Source organism: Gavia stellata, chromosome 7 (genome assembly GCF_030936135.1).
Source record: "Gavia stellata isolate bGavSte3 chromosome 7, bGavSte3.hap2, whole genome shotgun sequence".
NCBI classification, from domain to species: domain Eukaryota; kingdom Metazoa; phylum Chordata; class Aves; order Gaviiformes; family Gaviidae; genus Gavia; species Gavia stellata.
The window spans coordinates 4,250,920-4,271,863 of NC_082600.1; the positions used below are offsets into that span (position 1 = coordinate 4,250,920).

Here is a 20,944-nt window from a genome sequence, read left to right on the forward strand (position 1 = left end):
GACCGGCACAGGGGGAGATGTGTTGGGTGAGAGGAGGTTTCCGTGGCAGAGAGATCATAGAATCATGGAATGGTTTGGGTTGGAAGGGACCTTTAAAGCTCATCCAGTCCAACCCCCCTGCAGTGAGCAGGGACATCTTCAACCAGACCAGGCTGCTCAGAGCCCCATCCGACCCGACCTTGAAGGTTTCCAGGGTTGGGGCATCTCCCACCTCTCTGGGCAACCTGGGCCAGGGTTTCACCACCCTCAGCGTAAAAAATGTCTTCTTTATATCTAGTCTGAATGTCCCCTCTTTTAATTTAAAACCGTGACCCCTTGTCCTATCAAGATGGGGTGATGGTTATTCCCTGTGATGGACATCATGGTTCCAGCTGGGACTGCTGCTCCATGAGCAGCACAAACACAGCGAGAGCCCCAGGGAGCCTGAACTGAAGGAATGTGCAGGAGGAAGGTTTAGTGCCACCTTCTAGGGGATGGACAGGGGCACTGGGCAGGTTTGGGATCCCAACCCAGGCCCCCCCCACCCCCCCACCTTGGCCTGTGAAGTGACGAACGGGACCAGAGCATGCAGGCTTGGGCTTTGCCACGAGCTCTCCTATGCAGAGGTGCCATGCTCACGTGGCTTGAAGGAGCACAGAAAAGCATTTATCTCCTCGTTTGGCTCCCCAAAGCCCTCTGCACCGAGCACCGGCTGCTTTTGGGAAACCCCATCTCCATCCGACAGCCCAAATCCCGACACATCTGCCCGGCGCTGGCCAGACCCTTGAAGGTCTGTGGCACCTTGAAGGTCTGTGGCACCCGGCATCCAGCACGGTCCCCCACGCTGGCGGTCATGCAGATGGGGCAGGGCAAGTCCCGAACGCTTCTCCTTGGCAAGGGACCAGAGGGAGGCGAGGTGATACAGGGAAGTATCACAACAGCATGTTTGAATGCACAGCCGGTGAAAAGATATTCCCAAGACCTCACTCGTTTTCCCAACTACACGGAAACATGGCAATGGAGAGGAGGAGAGACCTATTTTGGCTGTCTGATGTGCTTTTCCTCCCCAGGGGGCTTTAACTAAGGTCCTGAGAAGCCACTGCCGTTTATACTGATCTTGCAGCCTCCAGCTCTTTATTTTGCTCAGTTTTAAATAACACGAATGTTGAGCTCCATCAGTTCCTTTGGGAGATTTCTTTTTTTTTCAGAGGCAGAGTCCAGGAGGTTCTGCTGCCAGAGTATTTTTTCCAAGCATCAAATCCCCTGTCCCTCCTTGCAGGGCTGTGGCGTGGCCAGGTTTTGCTTGCATCTCTCCAGTGTGTTTTGGGCTCTGGAGATGCTGCCAGCTGAGGAAGGATGGGTTATTCCAACATTTGTTCCTTGCAAGGAAACACCTCTGCCTCCCCCTCCATGTCCCGAGTGATGACACCAGACGATGACAGCGCCAGGCCAGGAAAAATGAGTGACAGCAGCATTGGAAAGAGTAAGAAAAAAAAAACAACCCACAGCTAAAAAGCCAAAGTACCGTCAAATCGCATGGAAATTAGGCACTATCTTGCAGGAATCACTCCTGGATCCCAAAGGGGAGGTTACCAAGGCCATGTGGATAACCAGCCTGCGGAGGTTGGTTATAAATGACGTGTCCTCCCTGGAAGGGACCCCGGAATGAAGATGGCACCTGCTGCCTAACGGAGCAAGCACCTTCTTACAAGAGCCTGAGTCCTGGGAGCAGGGCCGGCATCTCAGGTGGCTTTGGCACGTGACACCACGATTGCCACCTTCTGTACCCAAACGGCTTGGGGTCACCGCGAGTCGTCCCAAGTGGCAGAGGGAAGAGAAGCTCTCAGGCTTTGAGGAGGGACAGGGAGGATCTGACTCCCGATTTCCTTTCCCTGGGAGAGGTGCCAGGATCAGGCAGGGCCACCCTGCGGTGCTGACTCCTGGTGCCCTTGCGTGTCTTCTGCCATCACCCCAACGCCCAGGGACGCACTGCTGGAGAGTCACTCAGCTGGAATAACTTCCCCTGTAGCATTGTGCCAGCGGAGCAGCCGATGGGAAAACTCCCAGCACGGATAAGCCTGGAGTTAACTTTCCAGGCAAAGTTGTAGGAAATGAGAAGTGCTACAAGGGAGAGCGTGAAGGCTGGCGTGTTTCTGCTCTCCTGCATCCCAGAAGATCAAACAGATCGGGCTTGTCCTGGGAGGCAGAGCAGTATGGGGGGCAGAAAAAAAGGAAAAGAAAAAAGAAAAAAAAAAAGAAAGAAAAAGAAAAAAAAGAAAAAAGGGAAGAAAAAAAAAAAAAGGAGATGCTTCTTTGCAGAATAGCTGCTCCAGAGATCATGGGTGACATTTCCAGCAGGGCAGGGCATGCTACAGGGTCATGTCCCAGCTAATACAAGGAATACGTGGGCTTGTTTCCAAGCACTCTGGCTTTGGGCCAGTCACTTAACTCTTGGCATCTCAGTTCCTTTAGCTGGAAAACAGGCAAGCTGTTCTTCCTGGCCTCTCTGGCATCTCCCGGGATGTCAGGACTTTGGGAGGTGAGGATGGGGTGTACACCTACAGTCCTACTGCAGCAAGCTGTCAGTAGTAGGGTGTGATGGACACTGGTTTTCAGGAACCCAGTCCCACGCTTGCAGGTGCAAGCCTGTTTTCTGCAAGGTCAGGTTCAGGAAGCGTCATTTGAATGATTGATGGTCTGCTTTTTTTGGGGAGCTGTTTCCTTTTGTTGGCCAAGCGCTGGAAGCTGCCCACGGCTAAGGACAGGATGCTGAGAGCACTGGGTTGGCTCTGACAAAAGCCCTGCTCTCCTAACTCACCCTTTCCGAGGAAATTTGGCATCAGAGCTCTGGGAGACAGCAAAAGTAGGCCTGTATACAATGCCATAAAAGAAGTCAGGAAGGGACATGTCTATCTGTCTGTCTGTCCCTCTAAGCTATTTTTCAGCCAGCATCTCCCTTCCTTAACTTACACTGATTCTAAAAGCATCGCACTGCTGACAGATCAAATGCCAAGTTCACCTAATCCAGAAGGGAGATCTCTGGGAGACTCCCTTGGGCTTCTCCTAGACTGCCCAGGCACAACAAGGCGCATGCAGGATGCGAAGGGCACCGACGGACATCGGAGCGGGACCGCCCGTCTTCTGGAAAACCATTTCTGGGGTGGGAGAGCTACCGAACAAAGCACCCAAGAACCACCCAAGAACCGATCTTGCTGCTCCCACTGCTCTCCAGGACACCCGTCCTCTCCTCCCAGGAGCTGGGATGTTTTAGAGCTCGCAGAGCCGCTTCACAGAGCGAACTGCAAACTAGAAAACCTTATGTCAGGAAGAAGTCACAAGGCATCCTAACCAGAAACATATTTGGGGAGTGAGTCAGTGGAGGGGGGGAGCAAAAAGAAAGTTGCACCCTTTTACTTGATGAAAAAAGCATATGGCAACAGCCAACATTGTGAACAACATTCCCTACTCCAGCAACCGAGCCAGAAAGAAAACTCATGACTCAACCATTGCATTTCATCCAAATCTAAAGAAAAAATCTTGTTCAGGAGAGGTATCTTCAGGGAGAGTCAGCAAGAACTGATTTAGCCAGTTAATTAACTAAATTGTTTGGAGAGGGTAAAATTATTTTGCAGAAGCTTTTAGGCTCGTTTCAAAGCCCTGATTTAAACACAGCTTAGACTGTGGAGAAACAAGTGCACTCTGCAGACGTATATAATGCACAAAATATATTCATCCATGCTCGCATGCACGCATCGTTTCTCCTGATACCACAGAATAAACTCAGGAGGACCTTCACGCTTACAGAGAAACAGCTTGCATCCAGAGCTCCCCCTTCCCCCAGAAGGCTGTGAATGTGTCGCCATAAATCATAAATCCAAGGAGGCCAAGAATGCCATCACGATTATGAAATAAAACTAGAAATTGGCAAAACATTTACTGCAAAATCCATACAGCTCTGATTTTCTTTGGGTAGCTAGAATAAAAGAATAGGGTGCATTGCAGAATGCGGGACCAACCCGGTCTGCAGATGTTTTCAGGCACTGCCGCTTGCTAAGGCTACTCGGAATCAACGTTCACTGCAGAGAGAGGCAGTCTGAAGCAGCCAGTCCTCAAGATTTTTTTTCCCAAGACTTTGTGGTTGCAGATGTCAAAGCTGCAACGCTCAGTCAGCCCAGTGACTTGGGAAAGAAAGCGAATAATCCCTAGAAAGCAGCCCGGCGATGCTGGGTGGGAAGCTATTGCCTGCAGGAGGTCAGAGGAGACACATCGCTCCCTCCTGACTTGAGCCATCCATCAGCTCCGAGTTTAGGCGGCTCTGGGCAGGGAAGCGAAGGCTCCTTGCATGGAACTGCAGCCCAGCTGCTCCTTAGAGGCTCTGCCTACTGGAAATGGGCTGGAGACCATGCACTGGATAACCCCCAGGACGGGGACAAGCTCGGAAAGGGGTTTCAGTTCCCCTGGAGACACACGTGTACGCCGGGGGCTCCCTGCTCCGGGTCTGGGAGATCCCACCTAAGCGGCCAGGACACAGGCTGCCGTGCAGGGAGTCCCTGGGCTGAGCGTGGTCACTGGAGCAATTAAATACCACCAGGAGAAGCCTTGCTCTAGCGATATGTTGGGTGAGCAGCAGCGCCTTAGTTCAGGCGTGCTCGCAGCGAGTAGGAAGGGATCACTCAACCCCAAAGAATAAGAGGGTGCTGGGGGCAGGCACAGGACCGAGCCCCTCGTGGGAGGAAAGGGCCGTAGCTCTCGTCCTGCTCGCTGCCATCCGCCTGGTGCCCACGTCTCCTGACGGGAGCATCAAGCTACAACATGTGTTGCACACGTGCTGGCCGAGACGCATCAGGCTGTTCCACAACACTGCCAAGCTTTGCCTTGATTTAATCAGCGCTTCTCCTGCCTGTTTCTTCTTCCCCCTCCTTCCCCCCCCCCGCCAAATGCAGATGTGGTCTCTCCAACACGAAGGAGATCGCAGGTTTCTTTCGTGACAGCGGAGCACGCATCGTTGGAAGGAACATTTCTATGCTCTTCCCTTTTCTGCAACCACCACAAAGCAACCTCACCTCCCTCCCTCCCCCCTGCTGATTTTTAATACTCTAGTTTATATGAAAATTAAAAAACCCCACACTCAATTGCATGCAAGGGGCAGTCTGGTAAGCATGCAGGAGAAAACCTGAGGAGCGTGCCAGGAGACATAACCATCCCATCCGAACATCGTGCTTTGCAAACACGGAACATTCAGCTGTTGTTTCAGTATAAGCCCCTCCTGCCAAGCACACCAGGCTGAACACCAGTGCCACGTCTGAGCCGCTTAAAGATTCCTTTTCCCCCAGTATTTCACTTTACACAAAGCACAGAGATTAACTGAAGGGCCCTTCACAGTCCAGTAGCTTTAAAACTAGTTGTGGAAATGCTGGTGAGAGGGAGTGGTGGCATCCCTGGACCACCCTCCCGTGAGACACCAGCTGGGAGATAAACGGTGTTTGTTTTGGAAGCGGTCTGCTCTTCTTTGCAAATAGGTCTAACCATTTCCTTACTGAAAGCACACCTAGCAATGCTGAAAGTACGTTAAGTTATTTTTAAACTGAAGTATTGGTTACTTAAAAGTAATTCCGAATGTGAAAATAATTTCTGACAAATCCTGCGGTATTAGACATTCTGGAAAGTTATCAGAGCAGGACAGTGGCATTTTTAGACCAAAACCTCATGCTCCTCGCTTGGCCCTTCAGCATGACAGAACAGCAGCGGGACAAGAAGCTGGAAAGATAAAACGTTTGTGCACGTTTCGGAGGGCTCTCTTTATCTTGCAGAGATTTTTGCCATGTTGCGTTTCCATGCTGATTCGCACCGGGAAACACCTACTCCGGGAGCCGGCGCGGGGGAGCCTGTTCCTGCCCAGCCGGACTCCCAGTGACAACGCGCAGGGCTTGCGGCATCCCCACGGCAAACCGCGGCGAGGGGGGAGCCCCGCTCGGCAGCGCCGGCCAACTCAGCACCCAAGTTTCACGAGCACCAGCGCCCTGAGACCACGTCCGTTGCCACCAGCTCAGCCTTTGCCCACCCCGATCATTCACAATTGCTTTTTCCACTCTTGAGGGTTAATCAAAATTGTGTCCAGCCCCAGCCTGCTGGGTCCTTACCCTGCAAAACCTCAATATTTGGAGTCCAAAACCCCCAGTGCATGTTAGTGACTCAGTTCTGAAAACACAAGCTGTGAAAATACACCAGAGACAATGTGGTCCGCCAGTCTCTTTCCGGTGGTAGCACAAACTCGTTTCCAGTTTTGGGTAGGTGTGAGAGACAGCGATATACAGAAAAATATCACAAATTCAAAATCAGCAGAGCGGCTCTCCTTTCCCCCTTCCCACGGCTTTGGTTTCCAACCAGTCTGGGCTTTGCAGGCAGAGGAATATGAACAGAAAACCAGAATTCAACGCTCTGCTTGCTGAGAGGCTGTTGGGCATAATCTGGAGCACACGGCAGTACATGGAGGCCAACACGGATCACAGCGTGATCTCTCTACTCGAGGGATTCGAGGGCTCGATGCTGGCCAACTGGCAACCTAAATGCCAAAGCCTTTTATTCCCCCACCATATTATACATATTCACCTAAGAAAAGATAGGAAGAGGAACAAGCACTAGAGGCACTCAGAATGTGATCCAACGCTCACCGAGGTCAAGGGAAAACCTTTGTTTCAGCAGGGTTGGGGTCTGGCTGTTAGAGAAGTAGCATAAGCAGGACCACATAGGTAGCTTGAGGTGGTCTGTCACGTTACCAGTGATATTGTATCAGAGAGAAAAATATTCATAAAGGATTTGTAAAGCACTGGGTAAGACTAATTTCTGCTTGAATCAGCTATTATGAGTTCAAAACCCAAGCTAAAGGAGCTGTAAGATCATCATCTTATAAACTGCAGAAAATAGTAAAACCCAAAAAACTGAGATGCTTTGGCACAAACATGCTTGAAAATCATGTTTTAAAATGGAAGAGAAGGATCTTCTTTATCAAGGGGTATGGTGAAACAGTAAGACCCTTTAAGTAGCTGCGATATAAAGTATGGGACCACTCTGAGATGAGCGATTGACTTTCAAGGAGATATTGAAAGAGCCATAAAACCAGCAAGAACAACAAATTGGACATGGGGTCCTTGGAGCTTGAGCATCTGGTCAGGGCTGCAGTTTGTAGAGAAGTTTGCACTTCACCTCTCCCGCGCCCATGCTTACAATTAACGAGGCACCGGGGAAAGGGCAGAGTAGCTGCAAGAAATGGCATTTTATTTAAGAAACAAAGAGAGAAGTTAATCTGTGGCAGAAGCCCACAGAATCGTCACATGAAAACCCTCTCTCTGGTTAAATCATCGAGGAGTTCAAAACCACAAGAGATCGCTCCCGGGACATCTCATGTTTGCAGGGGACTCATTGACTTTTCACTCTCGAAGGGAAAGCATTGGCCAAGGTCTGCTAGGCAACTGCAGCTGGGGCGACAGGGCATTTTTTGGGGAAAAGGCTGATGTTGGAATTTGCTTTCTAATGGGACCAGAGAGCACTGACCTCCGGGACGATCTAAAACTTTGATAGCCAGGCATTTCTCTCCATGGATTAGGACTTCTCCTCTTATTCCTTGGAAGAGGAGACCATGTCAACACACTGTCAGCATCAGGAGCTCTGCATGCAGTTTTAAGTGCTTCTGCAACGGCACACAAACACAAAACATTGTGACATCTATAAAAAAGCGTGGGTCAAACGGGCCTCAGGGGATGCAGGAGAAACCCAAAGAGCGAGGAACCAGTCTTAGGAGAGGCCAGCCCAGATCCACTGCTCACTAATATGCCAAAATTCATTGACAGAAAATGCTTTGTCAGTCCCGGAGTTAAGCTGACCGATGGAAGACGCAAACGCAGTGAGGAGAGAACATGCAAACCCATCCTGAAAGCTAAACACATCCAGCTGGGCTTTGCTGATGCTGAACTTTCAGGAGAAGTCTCCGGGATCACAACGGTAATACACGCCTCTTGGGTTTCAAGTGGGTTTCAGAGTTTCCACTTTAATCTTGAGGATGCACAGGCCATGCTCAAACATTCACGAAGCAAGCTTCAGTGCCAGCGGACAGAAATCAAAGCAGAAATGGAAACCAAAGGCTTCAGAAGAGGCTTGAGTGCAATGGGTAAGAGACAAGCTGTACTAAAAAATACCTACGGAAGAGCGAAGGAAAAGCTAAACCAAGAGAATGTTTGATTTTGTGAAAAATGATTATTAAACGCAGATCAAACATGGAACGCAAGAAAAAACGTCAGGCTCAAGTCCATCCAATAAACCAGAAAATAGGATTGTCACACAGGTGACATTTAAAAAAAAAGATATTAAAGCTTTTGGCAAGGTCAGCAAAGAGAATAGAATCGGCCTCTGGGGTAGCAATGAAAAGTGGTCGCTACAGTTGCAGATGGAGAGCAACCAGTGAGATAATGCTTGGAAAACTGAAAATAACTCAGTACATGTGGCAGTCTATTACTGGGTCTTGGTGTGTAACAGCTTACTGAAGATGTATGGCAGAGACGGGGGAGATGTCCCTGAAAAACACCATGGGTCAATCACCTGCAGTGAAAAACGACATGCGGAGGCAGAAACCTAATCTCCAAGCTAATAACAGAAAAATGGGAAACAAGGGATTTCAAATAAACTTGCTGAGCAGAGGGCACACAAATACACAGTAACTATCACAGAACCATTAAGGTTGGAAAAGACCTGTAAGACCATCAAGTCCAACCACCAACCCAACCCCACCATGCCCATTAAACCATGTCCCACAGTGCCACGTCCACACGTTCCTTGAACACCTCCAGTGATGGTGACTCCACCACCTCCCTGGGCAGCCTGTTCCAATGCTTCACCGCTCTCTCAGTAAAGACATTTTTCCTAATATCCAGCCTAAACCTCCCCTGGCACAACTTGAGGCCAACTATCTAACTTCAAACAGTTGACATAGTGATTCATGAACTCAACTTGAAAAAAATCAATCCCCACCGATTTAGCTACAGGCAGAGTCAGCTCGACTGACAAATGGCATGGGAAATGAGCACCGGGACAACAGAGAACCATGAAGAAGGAAGAGGTGGCAACCAGGTGTAATATATGTATGAGAATGTGAAACATGCTTCAGTTCAGCCTAATACTACTAATTAGGAAAGGAGATAAAATAATTGAAGTTGGCCAGCTAGACTATCACAGTAAAATAAAGCAAAGGGCCTCCAACTCCAGAAACACAGGCAATAAAAGCAGAGAGAGAGCATATACAGCGGAAGGGCGGTTGTGGTAGAACCATGACAGAATAATGAGGAGGAAAGGGATGGAATTCAGTTAAAAGGAGGAAAAAAAAAAACATTAAAGCAGATTATCTGCAAAAATGACCTCGTAGCACAAAAACTGTAAAAGTCAAATTTGGACAAAGTGCTCAAGGACAAGTTTCAGAAAACAGCTCAGTATCAGTCAGAAGACTGACAACAGCGCAGTACATTTCCCTTATCTTGGTTTCTCAAGAAAAACCACCAGTCAACACAGCTTGTAAAGCTAAACATCATTGTTGCACAAGAAAGCAAGTCAGTAATTGGAAGCCAGGACATTCCAGCTCTGCATTATGCCGCAGACCATCTGACCAGAAAGTTTTAAGCGTGAAATTTAGACACTAGCATGCAGAGACGTGACCCTACTTGAATCTTCGTTACGCTGCAGAATAGAAATGGGGCAACCCTTTTTCTAGCAACTTCAAAATTTGATTATCAAATAGTATTTCATCTTTGCAGGAGAACAGATCTTTTTGGAGGGTCAAAAAGATGAGAGCCTGCCCACAGCATGCTTAACATCTTTGCATACATTTTACAATAAATCTCCATTTATCTTTTTGAGGTATGCTTTATCTTTGTAATTAAGCTTAGAGATTACTAGATGCTCCATGAAATTACAAATTAGAATGGAATCATACGTACATATGTCCGTTAACTCAGGAAAAATACGAAGCAATGAACAGGTATTGGTCCTTATTATCCCTTCTCCTACCAGCAATATGGTTTACTTCCCAGCTCTGTCTCCTCCCTGATTTATCAAGGGGTATGTACATAAAAGTAGGATCTCATCCCTTATATGGAGAGCAGTCAGCAAGTACCAGCATGTTCTGATGCGAGGGGAACAGCTATTCCATAAATCTGAAACATGTTCTGGACAACGGCGGAGTTTACACAGACCACAAGAATTACAGGAATTAACCCCTTTTTGTTTACAGCCTTTAAAAAGAGATCTAGGGTAGATCCCAGTAGTGTAAGGGGATATCACAGCAGCGACACGCTCCAACTCAAAGTACTGAAACACAAACCGTGCACATTTGGAAATGTTTTGCATGTTCTAAATAGAAAAGGAGATTCTCTTTTTATGCGTAAGTTCTCCTAATTAGGAAGAGCTGATTAAACAACTTATCTGGAAAGCCAGTAATGTAAACAAAAGCCTGTTTTCTGGAGCAGAGGTGTCAAGCTGCCTTCTCTTAGAGGGTTGATTTTAATTTTTTATGATTGTTCATCAACCAAGGTAAACACGTCAGGCAAGGAGAGTTACAATTCACCGAGGCTCAATGGATTTTTTCAGAGATCCGCACTGAAGCATGGTCTTTGACACTGTCTGAAGATCTCTGTTTTTGTTTCATTGCATTTATAGTAGTGCTGGTGCTGTCATCTTCTTCCCTTCCCATTCCCATCCACTCCTCTCTTCCATTTTTCTTTGCTTTGTTTTTTCCCCTTCATAATTATTCCTAAATCCATAACCTCATCATAAAGGTCTAGCTCCCAAGTCCTTCCCCATTGCACCATGGACTGGGGAAAGAGGCAACAGCCCGAGTAATGTTATTTGGGAGAATAATATTCCCTCTCCCCTGCCCCGAATTTCAGAAAGGGATGTCTGGGTGGTTTCCACGTCTCCGAGCCACTGGCTGCTGGTGTGGGCTGATGGTGTCACATCTGTTTACACTGAGAACACCGCTATTCACCAACACCACAGCCTGATTATTTTGGTGTTTTTTTTTTTTTTTTTTAAACAAAAGTTTAGATTCTGCAGCTTCTACGTGCGCCATGCAGATCATAAATACCTCAGCCAGAGGCAGCTCAGAGGCCGTGTATCGAACACTTCCACTCCAGAGCTTTAAAATCTCAGCAATGACCTGTCAGCATTTCATTTGGAGATGATTCCCTTTCCTTGCAACACTTCTCTCTTGACTTCTCCTGAATTAGTTTCAGACACAAATCTAATCTGAGCTCTGGTATTCTCAGGCCTCACCAGGTTTATTTTATGCTGCTCTCGTTCCTCTTGATAGGTTCCTTGCACATAAATATACATATATTTTTATACAACCGCACACGCACCTATATACATTTAATAATGGTAAGCACAAGACAGCTGGATCCTCTGCAAACCAAGTCTAACGTGAGGTCAAGACCTTCCCGTGCCTGAGAAACACTTGGGACCTAAAAAGCAAAGGCAGTTACTTACCTTTGAGAAGAATGTGACTGATGTCATTTGTGTGAAACCACAAATATTTATTTTTAATGAAAAAATACTTAAAGTGTGCCACAGTGTCCATATATTCATTTGAATAGTAGTACAAAGATATGTATTTCTGAGAAAAAGTCTTAACACTGTAGAAAATAAATGTGGTTCTTAAATTATGTCAAAAGAAACCAGTAAAAAAGTAATGGTTTATACACTGGAAGAAAATGGAACAATTAGAGATAATAATAAATTATAATTACAGTATTTCAAATCTTTGCTTCATGCTTTTTTCAGCATTAGTTTCTAAATGTGTCATGTACAATACGCCCTCGGAAGCCAGCAGTCAGAATGGCCTTTCAATGGTACTGTGGATAATAGGATGTGGAGCTGAGTAAAGTCCTAGAAAAATGACACCACCGTTGGTTATTTACTGATACATAAAACATCAGAACATGGCAGTTTTAGGTTTGTATCTAACATATATTTCTGTTAATGGAAATTAATTTAGGTTTTTTTTTTTAATCAAGTAATCTTTTACACTTTAATGAACTAAACAGCAGTTATGGTCAGTAACAAGTCAGCCACCCAAGCACACTGCACAACCGTGCTTACGGGATGCTACACGGTGTATTGGCTTTTTATACAAAGTTAACAAGACTTTGGAATCATTTCAGGTCTAATTAAGCACTGCAAAATGTTTAAAACCAGAAAGTGCTTTTCAATACAAATCATTTTTGCTCTTTAGAAATAGGAAAAAACCCAAACGTGCACTTAAACCTGAAACCTCCATGCCATACATACTGCAGCTCAACAGTAAAACATCAGTTTTGTGCCATTTGTTTTAAAATTTCCTTTCCCATCCCCAGTCAAAAATTCAAATAGTGTCTAAATTGGATTTGTCAGTATCTTCTTGGTCGTGTTTGTACATGAAGGTTAGAAGGAAAAGAGCAATATCCAGAGATGACCAATAGGCAGTGTGGGATGTGACTGCGGACCAGTATCTGCTCTCCACAAGACCTTCCCTGAGCTCGAAATCAATCCTGTGCTCCAGTTCCACTAGAAATTGAACAAGAAACAAAAGCCTGGTTAGAACTGCATGTCAGCAGAAGAAAAAACACCGGCATGGTTTTCCATCAGCTTTCTACGTTCTACTTGCCGTATATAAAATGCATGTAGTATCTCTGTGTTTACATTTAACAGTACACTCACCTAAGTCAACTGTGATTTTTAATAATCTGGACATACATTTTTACGCACATGCATTTAGCACAAACCCGGCCTAAGAGTGGTGCTTAGTTCAGGAGGTAAAAAAAAAAAAAAGATAACCTAAACCTAAAGCTTGGAAAAAGCTGGCATTTTTTTAAGCAGCTGTTTTCCTTATAGTAACTACCTAAATACATATATTTATTCTCCTTATGGTAACTACACAGAAGTATTCAGCAAATGTTGAGGCCCCATTAGGAAACATTGGCTTTCAGAAGGTGGATGGCTCAGAACTTTCTGAAATAAATGGACTTCTCGCATCTTTAGTGGCTAGACAAGGAGACCACACCCAATATTCTAAGCCCTTTCTGAAAACCAGCCGTTCCTACCCAGCACTAGCCCTTTTCATTTCCAGATTATTCCACGTATATTTCAGCAGTTATCCTTTCACTGCAATGGTGGGTTTGATTAATACCACGTTCAAAGCAATTTTCACTGCCTGTTTCACTGGGCCAATGGCTAACCCATTGTCAAGGCACTTCAGCGGTTAGAAAATCTCAACAAGGAGCAATAGAATAAAAAGGACAAAACCAAAAGCCTGCTTAGCCACAAAAGCCAAAACCCCATATTGAGTAAAAAACGCAGCCATTTATCAAAGCCAGTTTCAAGGAATTTTAATTCTTGGCTCAAAGAGCGCATAAAGGGAGCATCGCACAAGGGCCGCCTCCACTCGGGGAACGACGTGCCTTCTTCGTGTTTTCGCAGGAGCATTGCGCCGCTTTGCAAACGCGGTGGAGGAGAGGGAGTCAGAGCCTTCGAACACCAGGAGACAACCGCAGTCATTTCCACTAAGACGTATATATTCAAAAAACCCCACTCGCTCTGCAGGAAGGACGCCCCGAACGACTCCGTCTCTCTCTGACGAGAGGCCGTTACAGGAGCTTGGGAGGCAGCCAAACCCCACCGCAAGCCGGGCGGCCGCCCTCTCAGAAGCAAATACTTGGGCGGCGGATTGCATCATTCAGCTCGCAGCCTCTCTGGCCTCCGCTCCGCAGTCTCCTTCTATGGAGCAGGGATGGCCTTTCAGCAGAGAGGGATACGGGAACAGCGCAGAAGGCCCTTGACGTGCCAAACACCCCTGGAAAGGACCTCATCATCAGCTCCACGACGTTTGCTGTCATGCCACTCTATTCTCTCAAGTTAAAAACAAAGTCTCTGTCCTCAAGCACTGACTCAGACAGGTTATCTGTCGAAATTAGCAGTGATGAACGGACAGCAATGTATCATGTGAATGCTACCACAAGATACAACATACTTGTGACTCCTTAGATTGCAAAAACCCCCACCTTGCAACAGTGCCAATGAGAAGTTGAGAAAGAAAACCAAGTATGAATTTCTGTGAAGTACCTATGCTTTTCCAAAAAAACAGCTGCTAAAATTGCACTTTCTGTTCTGGGAGGGTCAGATCAGGACAAGGGCAGCTTCTGCTGCCAGTCACATGTGCCTTTAAATCCAGATTGCTTTGGAATTGCAAGTGTATGGGGAAATGTAAATAAATCCATTTTATGATAAATGGTGAGCGGGATTCTCTGCAGCAATCATATTGCTTTTCCTAGTGGGAGTCTACGAACTACTGATACGGAGATCTCATTAGCCAAAACTCATACATGCATATATATATAAAGTGGCGTATATGCATGTACAAACACATGTACAGCTAAACCTCCTTTAAAAGAAAAAAGGATAAAAGGGAGAGCAAAGACCAGTCCTTGGACAGTCTGAAGAGATTCAAAAAGCAGGAATGGATTCAATATTTATCACTTTAGAGCAACCCAGCAAAATCGAATAGCGGTATGGTAGTATGATATTTCCAGCCACAACAGAGAGGCGCATCCCACCGAAGGTCCTGTTTCCCTGGGGTTTGTAAGGTGGACACGTCGCTAACCTGTGGGTTCGAGAAAGCCCGAGCTGCTGTGCAGGAAAGGCGGCGTCCCAACGGTTGTGGCCTTCTTGTCGTCCCCCTCGGCTCCGTCTTTTCCCGTCTCAAGCGTTTGTGGGGTGGTTGTACTAGATCGACCAAATCTCGAAAAAAGTATCCCGCCGAGGCCCTTACCAATACTCGCAGCTCCTGCATTCAGCACAGAGGAAAAAAACCAAAAAACCAAGCACATGGGCAGCTAAATCAAACCATAAATTAAAGTCACTGTAGCACCCATGAATCAGAGTTGAGTGACAGATGAAGGAAAACACTATTCATGCTTTTCTAGGGTGGGAACAGCTTATCTGACTTATGTGTACACTGTTTATCGTGAGACTCATCTAGTGTACAAGCAGAGGCTATAATTTGGAAACTGTAGTTAGGGGAACAAAAATACATGAGAACGCTTCTGCAGCAAGAAATCTAGTACTTCTACAGATATGTTGTAATTCCTCTTTCATAAAAAGTCTAAGACTAAGACAAAAATGCTTTATAACAATGTTAGTACCTTCTGCATATAAAGAACCCACCAAGACATCTAAGACGCTCCTCCCATTAAGGGTCCTTAGGTTGGCTTTGCCCTCGCAGACATTTAGAAATGCTAGCTCACCCTCTAACAGGACTATTTTGGTTGCTCAGGAAGAGGGGTGTAAAAGTTAAGACCAGATCTGTCATGTTTTCTCCCGACTTTGCTGCCACCTTATGGACACAACATTAAAGTTACTGTAGTAACGCAGCAAAAAGCAACCCTGCTGTGAAATACCGCTGATCTCCACTTAAGGACTAAACTGTTTTTATATACTTTACTTATTTGATTGGGAAGACTCCTGGCACTAGGTCACATTAGCCTTCTTCCAAATCCCACATAGAGAGCTAAAAAAAAAGCCTTGAGTCAACAAAAACTGCAAGTGCATGCTCAAACATAAGCTTCAGTCAAAGTGAATTTAAGCTCAGTTAAACCAGGGCTTATTTTGAATCAGAAAGCCAGAAGGGGACAGACTTCATATTAAACCAGCCTCAATTTCCTATTGTAAAATTGTGAGTTAAATGGAACAACTTACGTAGGAGAAAAATCACTCTAGTTGCCAATACCAGAAAATGTAGTCACAAAATAAGCTTTACATTTTTTTTTTTCCATGAAGTACAGTGGAAACTATTAAATGATCAGGATGTTACTTCAATGAAGCAGACAACAATAAGGCAGCAATAGCATAAACTCCTTGACCCACATCCTCTTCCCGCAAGCCTTGACTCCGGTGTATGTAAACTGTCTTTTCTTCAAAGTAAATGTCAGTTGGGATTAAAATAAGTCATACACCTATACAGAACAAACTGAAACAGCCAGGAATAGCTTGTTGTAGCTCAAACAGCAAAGCTCTATAAGAAGGTCCTATATAAAATAAAAAAAAGGACATGAAGAACAATCACCTAATATACTCGCTTTGCCTATGTTTGTTATAGACTCCCCGTAGTGGCGTCGAACCATGACTGGTGAAGTAGTCGGGCTTGGTGCAGTTGAAACACTTTCACCATCAGTAACTGAGGTAGGTTCTTTTGTTGGGTTGAGAAAACTTGGCTTCATATGCTCGTAAGGTAGAGGGTTTGCAGTGTTGTACCAGTGGATCTGGACAGGTGAAATGTTGCTGTAGTGTTTCAGAATTAAAGGTTCTAATCTATAGGCCTGCAAGAGTAATTCAGAAAAGGACATCCTGAGTGTCAAGACTGAAAAAAATCACATTCCATTCCCATATAGAGCCCTCTCCAATCTCAAACCCAAAATATCTGTACCGAGTGAAGCCTATGAAGTGACAGAACGGTGGCGTTATGTTCTGGTTCACTTTTATTTTCACGGCTTTTATTTTCAGAAGCAGTGTGGCAGCAGGAGCAGGGAGGGGATCGTGCCCCTGTACTCGGCGCTGGTGAGGCCGCACCTCGAATGCTGTGTTCAGTTTTGGGCCCCTCACTCCAAGAAGGACATTGAGGTGCTGGAGCGTGTCCAGAGAAGGGCGACAAAGCTGGTGAGGGGTCTGGAGCACAAGTCTGATGAGGAGCGGCTGAGGGAGCTGGGGTTGTTCAGTCTGGAGAAGAGGAGGCTGAGGGGAGACCTCATCGCTCTCTGCAACTCCCTGAAAGGGGGTTGTGGTGAGGTGGGTGTTGGTCTCTTCTCCCAAGTGACAGGACAAGAGGAAATGGCCTCAGGTTGCACCAGGGGAGGTTTAGGCTGGATATTAGGAAAAATGTCTTTACTGAGAGAGCGGTGAAGCACTGGAACAGGCTGCCCAGGGAGGTGGTGGAGTCACCATCCCTGGAGGTGTTCATAAAATGTGTGGATGTGGCACTGCGGGACATGGTTTAGTGGGCATGGTGGGGTTGGGTTGGTGGTTGGACTTGATGGTCTTACAGGTCTTTTCCAACCTTAGCGATTCTGTGATTCTATGTATTAGCTGCCTAGTTGGTTGTGCACTCAGTTGCACATTTCTCTGCAACACTTCTACTACACGCTGTTACGAACGCACAAGTCGCTGTTAACAGGTGTTCATTGTTATGCATTGACAGAGCAAACTTTATGTACAGTTAAGCTGACTCTGCACAACACGGCGGAGAGGGAGGAACGGCTATGTAAACATTTTGTTTGATGACTCTTCACTGATCCCTGTGCAAACCATGAATTGCTGTGCTTATCATAAAAAAATCATTTTCTATTGATTCTTTATTTTTCTTTGTTTACTTAGATGTAGAAAAGCATTCTGCACTTCTTTATCTTAAAACTAAGTGAAGTTACCATTTGCAGAGTGGGACCACAGACTGCAGCCTGACCAATCGTCCCAGATGTCCCAGGAAAATTCTGGTTTTGGGGTAGCTGGAGATGAACAAGATCTTAAGATGAGCAGAACCAGCATGTTTGGATTGAAATCTGAATGTACTCAGATTCAGGTAGAGTTTAAACACAAAAGTATCCCCAAATTACTATTCTACAGTAAGCATGAAATCCCAAATCACACTTGCATCCAAGAAGTTGCCAAGGTGACGCAGATCAAAGGTCCAGCATCCTGCCTTTGGTAACAGCGAACATTGGGTGCCTACGGAAGGGTGTAAGGACAGGGCAAAGCTATGGCAAAACCGCCCTCCCAAGTACCACCCCACTCTATAACAACCTGGTACTCTGGATCCCTTGGGAAAAAAAACAGTGTCTTTGTTTTTCTACAGTATCTTGTAACCTGCTTGTGAAGCCTTTTTTAACAGCAGTATCATCTTTGGACGGATGATGTTTAACGGAAGTCAGCAAGTTAAACACACGTTAGAACTTGACTGAGAAGGATTATTTCCTATGTCTTTGCAAAAAAAAAAGCAAAGCAGAGTAATCTCAAATCTTATGCTTATCAATATGAAAAGAGAAGCAAAGTATATGTATTTAAGGCAGTTATTTGTGGAAACTGTCATTCTACAGTTACAAAACCCAAGACATTGTACAATAATCGTCAACAAATAGTCCTGTGCTGGAACATACTTGTGTTGATTCACAAGCTTTGAAGATCACACATTATCACACAGCTGATGCTTAAAAATAGTCAAGGTAAAAGCTTGCAACTGCAATTAAAACTCACCACTGGATCTGTTGGATGAAAAATATTTAGTAAGCGGTTACAAATTGTTCTGGGCAGAATATGATCTTGACTTCCGCTATTTCCTGGACGGATGCCACGCAATGCCAAAAACACTGCTAAAGGAGATCCCATACAGAAGAAATTCTCAACCTAAGGAGAGATTTCATCCATGTTAATAAGGATGGAAATAATGCTTTCTAACATGGCTGGATTGGATTTCTCTCTTTCAACTGATTTCTCAGTTTCAGGTGAGGGACTCGTATAGTATTAGTAAGTCAAAACAGGGAAGACCACTGTAACATACATACTATAACATGAAGGTTAATTTTCCCATTTCCCTTTGCTGTAAGAAGTGTTACATGTTGTGATGCTACATAGATGGAAAACTGAAAAACAAGTCGGATATTTGAACTGAAAGAGGTCTACCAACACTGGAAAAGCTGGAGCGAGAAGAAGTGGGAAGACACTAAGGAAATGTGAGGAGTTTCACAAGACTCAAGTCCAATTTCTCATGAAACTTCCCAAAGCTTACCACAGCTCCTTAACCTTACCCTAACCAAGTACTCCGTGATTTGTTCTGCTACACACACCCACTGATGAAGTAGAAGCGCAAGCTACACTGAGTATTAAAGACAACCTAGAGAATACTTACAGTAGTCACACACACATACAGGCTGGTGTTATGTACAACCTCTTAAAAACAACTCGCGTTAAGCGAATGGAATGTTGCTTGTCAAAAGTGCCACCACGTCAGACGTTAGGAACCACTACCCAGGACAGGTACGGCACACGGAGTGACTCTGCGGGCTACTCTCACGCCGTCCAAAGCTACCAGGACTTTGCTCTAAAAGGACTGCTTCTAACAGCGAGAGGCAATGGAGTAAACCTGAACTGCGACCGCTAACCCATCTGACAAAGGTCGCTGAACATGCATCAGCGGTAACGACTTTTGGTCACTACCAACCTGGGCTGGGATTCAACAGTAACCTAGAGGTGAATGGCTTCGTATCCCATTACCACTCCTCAGACATCGTCTCCTAGAAACATCAAATGTAAAACTCTGCGGTCAAAAATATTTTCAGAAGTCAGAATTACTTTTTAACCTTTAGAATATTTTCTTATAGGAAAAACTAATTTTACCATTATCAGAACTTCACTGCAGCTTTCCCAGTAGTAGCGCCCAGTTTGCAGGGCACTACAACTGAGCAACTCCTAGTGCGCTGCTACTTAACCAGCAAGAGAAATTGCTGCGTTCTTGCTAAGCGCACGTGGTGGATGCTTGGATTCATATGTGCCTTCGCCATATGTCAGCGCATGGAGCAAGGGTGTAGAAATAATGCTCCATTTCATCTATCAGACTCCAGCACTGCACAGAACTTTCCTCCTCCTTTGACTTGGCACTGGTACCCCACCTCTTCCTTCCAAAAGGATATGCAAGCCCCAATTCAATGGAAAAAAAGAAATAAATCTAGGTCTTCAGGAAAGCTATCCAATGTCAGCTGCTGCAAAGCACTGCCCTGTCATCTTACAGTTACTCTAGTCTAGTGCAAAGCTGCTCTCCTTTCTTATAATCAAGCTTTACACAGACCCTTACACTTTTGCGGTTTGGATTAAAAAAGCTTTCTCACCTTCAAATACAATAGAAACAGATATTCACAGTGCAATCCTTTAAAGGGCATAAGTAACCTGTAACCCTGTCCATTGATATCTCTGTATCGAGCGCCTGGAGCACACAACGGGTACTCCACAATGTGGAGTCCACAAGTCTTTCTGCTTTAGAAAGAAATCAGAAAGCGAGCACCAGCTTACACTTGCTAGCTGATGCTTAAAAGATGTTTTCATGAATTCCCCTTAGGCCACTACAGACTAGGCAAAAATCTCAAAAGGTAAATAGTTTCAGTGGTGACATGGTGCATGGCTTTTGTTCCGTTACTTCTATTGATAAACACAGGATTAACAGTGTTTGCAGACAGATGCCTTCTTCTGGGAGGGCTCTGTTCTTTGCTATGTATTTTCTTACAAGCGCAAGCCTTTCAACACTGTCTTCCAGCTCTGGAAATGCTTACAAAGATGAAATACCAATTGGTGGGTACCTTAATGGGTGGCACCTGACCAATACCAAAGCGGTGAATGCTAAAAATCAAAAGCAAATCTTCCAAAAATAAACTCCTTTAAATTGCAGCCACTACACTCTCAGTGTTGTTGCAAAGTGGTCGAAGAGAAGACTGCCATGCTGTGAAACCTACTGGGAATAGAGTTACTAAAGTCTTTGTAGAAAACATTTATTAATTTTGGAGTTTCTCCTAGAAGCAGGAGTGAGGCACTTCACATATACTCCTGTAAATGTTTAACAACAGAGAAGAAATGTTTAAGAACATGACCTTTCAGGATAGCACTTTTCTGCTGGGTATGATTCATAAACAGGAGACTTAATGAATTTATTTGTATTTTAAGCAGAAGCTGAGCCCAATAGTCATCCATTCAAGTTAAGACTGCAGTATTTTTAGAATTAAAAAAAAAAAAGCTGAATGAGCCAACAGAAGTGAGGCAGCACAGCTCTTTTGTGCGTAGGTAAGCGTGGGGGACAAATGAACATGTTTAGCGGTGATGTTAAAACAGAAGACACAGAAGGCAATTACAATTTATGTTTCTG

The 20,944-nt window shown here is 45.3% G+C and overlaps 1 protein-coding gene across 1 annotated transcript in view; it reads right to left on the reverse strand.

The window, feature by feature from the left end:
* Positions 1-12,226: 12,226 nt before the first annotated feature.
* DDHD1 (DDHD domain containing 1) overlaps positions 12,227-20,944 on the reverse strand; it is a 69,564-nt gene continuing 60,846 nt past the window's right edge. The window contains exons 10-13 of the mRNA XM_059819692.1: positions 18,292-18,441; positions 16,115-16,367; positions 14,654-14,836; positions 12,227-12,561 (exon numbers count right to left, since the gene is read on the reverse strand). Coding sequence (XP_059675675.1) covers positions 12,380-12,561; positions 14,654-14,836; positions 16,115-16,367; positions 18,292-18,441 — 768 coding nt within the window. The 3' untranslated portion in view covers positions 12,227-12,379. The remainder of the gene's footprint in view (positions 12,562-14,653; positions 14,837-16,114; positions 16,368-18,291; positions 18,442-20,944) is intronic.